General features: G+C 37.9%; 1 protein-coding gene across 1 annotated transcript; it reads right to left on the bottom strand.

The window, feature by feature from the left end:
• Positions 1–7029: 7029 nt before the first annotated feature.
• Positions 7030–8142, bottom strand: LOC140942635 (melanocyte-stimulating hormone receptor-like). The gene has a single exon (XM_073391569.1). The coding sequence runs from the start codon at positions 8138–8140 to the stop codon at positions 7217–7219; it is 924 nt and encodes a 307-aa protein (XP_073247670.1). The 5' UTR covers positions 8141–8142; the 3' UTR covers positions 7030–7216.

The raw sequence follows: 8142 nt of genomic DNA, 5'->3' as shown, positions 1-8142 counted from the left end.
GGGTATAAACAATTAATTATATAACGCGAACAAATTCCATATTCCCTTTCGAAATGCTTGTTCACTTGCTGCAAGCAAAAAGCAGCCGCCCGACTTAACGACAAAGGAGATAGATCTCCTGTTTTTGTCAGTTTGATTTTCTTTTTCCGTTTTTACCGATTGTATTCCAGCTTGCAATTGCAATTTTCATTTATACTCGTCATAGTTCCTCAAACACAAACTCCTTTATGATGTTCGGGTAATTGAATTTTAAAAAGCTATTTCATTAGTCTGTATGACGTGTGTAGGAAAACTGGCATATGGCTTTGTGCTTTAGAATCTTTGCTTTCAAAAAATGATTTCTGATTATCTTTCGACACTAATTACAAATTCGCGCGTTGTCGACTTTAAATCTGGCAAAAGAATAAAGATTTCTATTCCCACCCTACATTTCGACGATGGTTTTGTTCTCAGCCTTAAATTTAATAAAGAGCGCAAAAGAAAAAGCAAAGAAACTTATAGACATCGAACGAAAAGAAAAGAAAATAGAGATGTCATTTGTACGTTATGAAAACGTAATGTTTTTCCCTTTTTATTTTGTTTAGGCTAGTTCAGTGATCTATTTTTTTTATATTCTATAGGTTTTTATCGTTTACTAATAGCCTGGATGTTAAAAAATGGTCACGCTATCACTTGATCTGTTTTTTTTTTTTTTTAATACCGTATTGAATAATAGCCTGCCGATATCAATAAATTGCCACTCTATCACTTTTGCTGGTCAATGACGTGTTTTGAAGTACAATTTCTACGAAATTAAAACTCTTTAGTACACAAAAGTTTTCAATGTTTAATATCGAATTGCAGTTATTTTAATAACAAATTTGATAAGGGCTATTTTTTTCAGATGAAAAAAATGAGTTTTATCATTTTTATGTTCTTTAAATTCTTCCTGTATAATCGTCTAAATCAAAGGTTGTCCGTTATCACTGTCGATTGGTTTTGATTTTCTGAACAGAGTGAACTTGAGTAATCTACAACGATAATCTCACCTTAAAAACTGACAAGGAAAAAGCTGTCAAGCCTTTGTAGCCATATCCGACTCAGTATAGTTTGTGACATCATCAGTCCAGTTTAACAACGTATTTACATCCTTACTTTAAAAAGGTGCTCAGATACACACTTTTAATGGCCCTCTATGCAAATTTGTAAAGAGGACTGTTTGTGTTAATACTTTGAAGCTGCATGCACCTTGGTTAGCGAAGTTAGGGATTGATAACTAACGTTCGTTCTCAACGTCTTCCCACCTATAGATTTCAAACTTTTGCGGCTCCTTTAATAGACCAATGGAAGAACTTATGTCAGAAACCCACTGAAGCTTTGAAGACCGTACTAGTCTAGGCGATTAAGCTGCCAATTCCTTGCTTTTAGCAAAAGAAAAATGTAAAAAGGCACGAGGATAAATGAGCGTTTTTTAAGCTACGGCGCTCAGTTACGGAAATGAGGATTCCGGCATGTCAGTCACGTCCGAAACGTGCGTAAGGGAGGAGAAAATAATTAAAATTCTTTCCTCTGCTTTTTGTTTAAAAAAACCCTTAAAAGTAAAGATAGGAAAGGCAAGGATATTGGAAAAGAAAAAACTAGTTCCTTTTTGGTTTGATTGGAGTCCGCACAGCTCAGTCCAGAGCTTTTCCATTTTTGCAAATGTGCGAAACAATTAAGGGTTATTTCACAACATGGCGGCTTAATAATATCCTCTAGTGGATTCGAAGTGCTTGAAAATCTGCCGTGTTTCGCGTTTTCCCAACAGTGTTTGCCCTTATTTTAGTAACACAATCGAAGAACAAGTGGTGGAAGACTTGTGCATCAGGTGGCGACCAATGGCTTCAAATTATCTGACAAAATGAGATTTTTCTTTCGATGCTTCCGGCTGAATTTTGATTGTTATTTCGATCCATGAATCATCTTCAGTTTCGAATAACACTCTTGAGAAATTTTTTGACGCCTTAAAAAAATTACTGGGACATTCTAGAGATATTCTAGTTGTGTTGTGTGTTATAAATGTGGAAATGGGCTAGACGGGCGTGAAGCAATGACCGCTTTCGACTATGCTTTGAGGGAGATCACCAAGACTCGATGAATGAACGTTCGATATATACTTATGTTATATTTTTGATGTATTTCTTATCACTGAAGAGTGTGTTGTTGACTAGTTACAATAGTGAGGACTGATACAGCGATAGAAGAAGAAGAAATTGTGCCGTTTCTTTCGAGACAGGATTGAGAGCCCTATGGACATGTCAGGCCGTGGAGCGTAAATATCGGAAAAGATTGCACTTAAATTCACCCATATAAATTCATCCGGTCCGTGATTTGCCATAAGTGCAACGAAAAAATGCTTACTCAATTTCACGCTTTGCAAAAATCGGAAACCTGTTCAGTGGCCACATTACGAAATTCGGCCGACCTTCGATGAAAAACATAGAGCGAAAGCTTCTTCTACGGGCTGGAACACTCCTCAGCGAGCGAGGCTGAACAACACAAAGATGGAGATTACATGTCTTATCTTTTGGAGGTTATTATTGGAAGTTATTTGCTGTGGAAAATTCTTTCTGAATTTGAGTGAGCAAATGCTATATGTCTATTTTTGCCTTTTGCCTCATATTGAGCTAGGGGTCATAAAGCTGGTCTGTTTCACGCTCATTGATTTCCTGAAATTACCGAAATTACGTCATCGATCAACTCACGTGTGAGATTATGGAAAATAAACCACTCGGGTCCCGGAGGTAGCTTTTATGAATTTTACGAGTGGTATATTTCCCCGTAAAACACTCGTGTCTATTTAATAAATATGTATATATATCAAAGTGCAGTGCTCTTCATATATACTTCTTAAGATATATATCTGTGTAGATTTCATACAAGGTGCCTGCACTGAGTCTCTAGACGGCCAAGTCCAAGGAGCAACTACACACCCTCCCCACCCATGAAGCTTATGACTAGTCAATGACTTCCCCCAAGCTCGGCTAGTAGTGTTATGATTATGAGTCACCGCATTGATTTGGCTGACCTAGGCCACAGGAAAAATTCTCTGACTTTGCACTGCTTTCTGACATAAAACTCTAATGAAAGTGACAAAATCTCCCCTCCCTACCCCCCTGGTTTTCACACAAAACTAGGAAGCCACCCACCCACGGATAGGTCTGGGCCTGGGCTCTCTGCTGACACCTAGCAAGACGCCAAGCCCCCTGGTTTTTTCCGGCTACACTGGTTTTAACACGGGCGATGCCCGTGTTCAAGCGAAAACTTAGCAGACACCGTTTAGCAAAATCACACAGATATTCAAAACTTGCTTTCAACATTCGGTTCGACCCGCTCAGATAGGAAAATCATCTCATAAATAATCATTTCTCTTTCCATAAGGTTATAAATTTTTATTGGAAATCCAAGATAGCGACAAAGACGGCTTCCATTTTCAATGACGTCATCACAAGCTAAGGAACACTGCCGACTTTGCGGATCGATAATATTTTACCTCTTTAAATGTTCTCAAAACATAGCCAAAGTCTTAATGATGCTGACAGTTTTGATGACTGTCAGCCATCTTTGTCAAAACTTGGAAATCGTCAAAGGTGTCGCAAGCTTTAGATAGGCTTCTGAAGGTGTTAATTATTGCGATAAACGCGCCAGTCACTCTGTGGACGCCCCCTCCCCTGGTGCGGGGGTGGAGATCACTTGTGTCCATATGAGAGAAAGCTGATAGGCTCCCTCGTTCCTGTTCATATATAGTAGGAGTGTTCGATCTAATACATATGCTTTCCTTGATCCATCTCTTAAACTTGTCGCTTTCCTCCTCAACTATTTCACTTGCTTCCCAATTCATAATATGATTGTTCTGACGGACGTGGTCTGTTATGGCTGATTTATGGTGCTCATTGGTGGAAGCTCTGCGGGTGGATCTTGTGAAATTTCTTGTCAGAGATCTTTTCTGCTTCCTTTCTGTGTTCTGTGCCATCCTGGTTCCGGGCTGTCTCCCTGTTTCACCGATGTATACCTTTTCCTATGGTTGCACGGGATTTTGTACACCACTCCAGCCTTTTTTTGCTTATCAACTTTGTCTTTCGGGTGAACTAAAACCTGTCTGAGGGTGGTTTGAGGTTTAACCACTGTATTTTCTCCGTGAATGAGTATGGGACAGTCACCACTCCTCTTGATTTTCTTGTGCTTTATCTTTCTTGGATTCATCTTTTCTAATAGCTTTCTTCCTTTTCATTTGCTCTTTGACCCTCTTTATCGCCCAATCCGAGTAACCACATGTACAGAGGGCTGTTCTTATGTGTTCTTCCTCTTGTTTACGGTCTTCTTCTTCCGTGACAATGCTGTCACTCCTTTCCAATAACGTCCGTATGACAGCAAGTGTGTGCTGAAGTGGATGATGCGACTGAAACGAAAGGTACTGGTCTGTGTGTGTGACTTTCCTGTAAACCAGTGGTTTGATGGATCCGTCGTCCCTCCTGGGCCCATTTGTTCGAAGGCCGACTAGCGCTTAACCCGGGGTTAAATTTAACCAGGGTTTCTTTTTCTTTTGTTCAAAAGCATTTTCTCGGAAATTTTCTCTGTTATTTTTAGAGCTTCCAATCATCAACTTGTAGACAAAAGGAATTAAAACTAAAATGATTTTTAAGCTTTCAAATCTGAATTCAAATCTGGCACTAACCCTGGGTTATCTTAACCCAGCTTTGAGCAACTCGATTTGATATTTAATATTTAATTATTTAATATTTAATATTTAATTATTTTTTATGTTTAATATTTCGATTTGAATATTTGATTTCGGGCCCGAAAAGTTACCGGGACTCTGGGGCCCGTTTCTCGAAAGTCCCGGTAACTTTTCGGGCCCGAAATCAAATATTCAAATCGAAATATAAAGAATAAGAGCGCGGGTCCTGGCTAGCAAACTACTCCATTTTGTTTCACTAACTGATAGTTCTATCATGCTAGATGCAAAACTTTTGAAACCTCGATCTTTAATATAAACGGAGACGGCTTACCGGGCCCGTTAATTATCGGGACTTTCGAGAAACGGGCCCCTGGCCATTTTTCTCTGGTTCGTGCGTGAATTTGATGCTGTTTGTTTTGTCTATTCCGTTGAGATGACCTGTCAGAGCCTCCACCTCTCCCCTCTTAATTATTTCTAGGATGTCATCCACATATCTTTTCCATAGCTTAGGTTTACGGTCTATGGGAGCAGTGGCGATGGCCTGTTGTTCTAGCCATTCCATAAAGAAGTTAGCCAGGATCGGGGATACAGGGCTGCCCATGGCCGTTCCGAACTTCTGTTTGAATAATTGTCCTCCGAAACTGAAGTATGTGGTGGTGGCAATAAATTCTGTGAGATCCATTATATAATCAACCTCTAGGTTTGTTCTTTTCTTCAGATCTTGATCTTTTTCTAGGCGTTCTCTTATGATGGCTAACCGAATGTCTCCTGTATAGGGGTCTTAGTGAATAGTGACACAACATCGATTTCCAAGTTTTGACAAAGATGGCTGACAGTCATCGAAACTGTCAGCATCATTAAGACTAAGACTTTGGCTATGTTTTGAGAATATTTAAAGAGATATTAACTGTTCTAGCCTGATGAATGTCTTCAAGAATTTACGATAATATTTTAGCCGCCGGCTAGCTGAGACACTTCTGAAGTTAACACTGCGCTTTTTTTAAATCGATAAACTGTAAAATACGTTTCTTTGTACGCCTATTACACCATTTTTTTTGCGCTTAACAATTGATTACGTGCCTTTATATTGATTGAAAGGTGCTTGCGCATGCTTGAATATTTCTTTAACAATCCTCAGATTTTATCGCTATTAGTCAGGCATATAGTGGTGTCTCTTTACTTTATAATGTTGTTTACATGTTATCTGTAAACGACTATTACCAAACAAATTGCATTGTTGGGCGGCAGTCATGATAAAAAATGAACGTAACAAATTCGTCTGTTTGCTTGAATTTACCATACATTTGTTTGCAACATTTTTCCTTTGCATGATTATCTGAAAGGATTTTTCACACATTTTCATTGTGAACAATTATCCCCTCTGCAATAAAAAAGGTGGTCGTTTAATTGTCGCGGGAATTTTCATAAATGGATTCTTTTATGTAGTGTGAGCGAAGACGTATTTATCTGCTTTGTTTTTCATCCACTGAAGGGGAGAAGAGAAAAAAATGTCAGTTACAAAGGTCACCTTTTCTCTCACATTTTTTACTTTTAGCGTTTGTTTGCTATATGTAGCTGTTGAGTCTTAATATGAACTCAGTAATCAATGTGCAGGTGGTAAACAAGCGCTAATATACTAATTTGAAGAAAACCTGCCGGCCCGCAGACCGCAGTATGTATTGATGGATTGAAATGAATCTAATTTTATGTATTGTACATTCACATTGTGATTGGAAACCTTGGCGAATTCTAAATATTCATGATTGTCGACTTTGGTGAGTCGGTTAAATATGCTAGGAAATATTGAAGAGGCTACACGCATGCAATTGATGTCTTTTTTAATGGTGAGAAATATTTTTAAAATTTGACGCAAGTAAAAGTACAGGGTGTGTATTCAAAAGACAGAGTTTACACAAAAAAGCTCTTTTTATTTTATTCAGTTATATTATTGATTTCTCTATTCATGTATTTAAATCCAGGATTTTGATCTTCCTTTTTCCTAGTTTTTTTTAAGGGCTTCGATAAACACTGTTGTGCCCTGGCAATTCGCTTTTTGAAGCTGCTTTCAGCCTGATGCGACTTCGTATACAATAAACACCCCCATATAAGAACACACGATTTCGGAGGCCAGGCTGATTGAGTTCTTATTTATCGGGTGCTTAATAACAAATCAGCCTCAAAATGTTCTTAAAATGTTCTTAAATTTTTCTTTAGTAATACTATCCAAAACATGTTGCTAAAGGTATATTTAGCATATTTTACTGAAGAAAATAAATTAAATATATAATTATTCTGTTATTTGATTATATTAACAAATGAAGTTTTCTGACAGCAAAAATAAACTTACATGTTTTGTAATTATGACACTTTTTCCATTTTATAAGAACAAGTTACAATTTTCAGGCTGATCTTGTTCTTATAAAAATGGGGCTTTATTGGCCAAATTTCAGCCTGGTGTTCTTAATCCATTTGTTCTTAAATGCGGGTGTTTACTGTATATCTGTTTATGCTTCAGTTCGCCTATCTTACGCAAAATATATTTGACAGACTGTTTTTCACATTCACGCGAATTTCTCGATACCGCCAACAATAAAGAAGGGGGTTTAACGACGAATTGAGAAAAGCAAAAAATATCGAGACGTGATCATACACCAAAAATGAACTTCTAAAGTTTTCAACTGTTAATAATATAAAAGTTGTGAAAAGTGGAAGATAGCATGCAACGAAAACAACATAAACGATCAAGGCGTTATAGGCAGACTTGTTTTGACGGGTTATCTCCAGTCCCTGACGATTTTGTACTTGAAATTGGCATCGGATTTGGTTTCGATGAAACCTGACAACTTTGTAAATATAAATATAAACCACAGTAGTCAAAATAATTCCAAGAAAGACAACAACGGCACCTGTTAAGCGACTTCCTTTAAGAAGAAAAATAAGTATGGAGGTACCGATAGCACTTGTGATCCATAAAGCCACCAATACTATAATAAGCCTTTTTAACGTTACAAGCTCTTGGTAACGCAGATGGAGCCGAACAGCGAGAAGTCTATCCAGTGTTATGATGATAACATTTAAAAACGACGCGAATGAGAGCCCAAACATAAAATAATAACATACGGTTAGAACAGTCGGGCAGAATAAAGAAAAGTTGTGTTGTCCATTTGATAATCTTCTTAACATCACGGCGATAATGACACCAAACATTGGTTGCGACAAGATTCCTACAGCAAGATCAGAGATGGCAAGACTCAGAAACAACGTCTTAATGGTGGGTGGTATTAATGATGCTTTCCATAGAGCATGAATAACAAGGAAGTTCCCGAGAACCGCCACGAAAGAAAACACCAAGTTTAAGACACAAAATGAGAGCATGACATTTCCATGAAGGTGGACAAGTTGTGTTAGCTCTTTCAATCTTGTCTGGCAGAATTGCAATTCCATGA

Source organism: Porites lutea, chromosome 7 (assembly GCF_958299795.1).
Source record: "Porites lutea chromosome 7, jaPorLute2.1, whole genome shotgun sequence".
Taxonomy (NCBI): Eukaryota; Metazoa; Cnidaria; class Anthozoa; order Scleractinia; family Poritidae; genus Porites; species Porites lutea.
The sequence above is the reverse complement of the archived record's forward strand: the minus strand, read 5'-3'. Positions and strand labels throughout refer to the sequence as shown.

What these genes read in the sequence shown, in the direction of transcription:
- LOC140942635 (XM_073391569.1), bottom strand. Translation starts at nt 8,140, where the DNA reads ATGGAATTGCAATTCTGCCAGACAAGATTGAAAGAGCTAACACAACTT.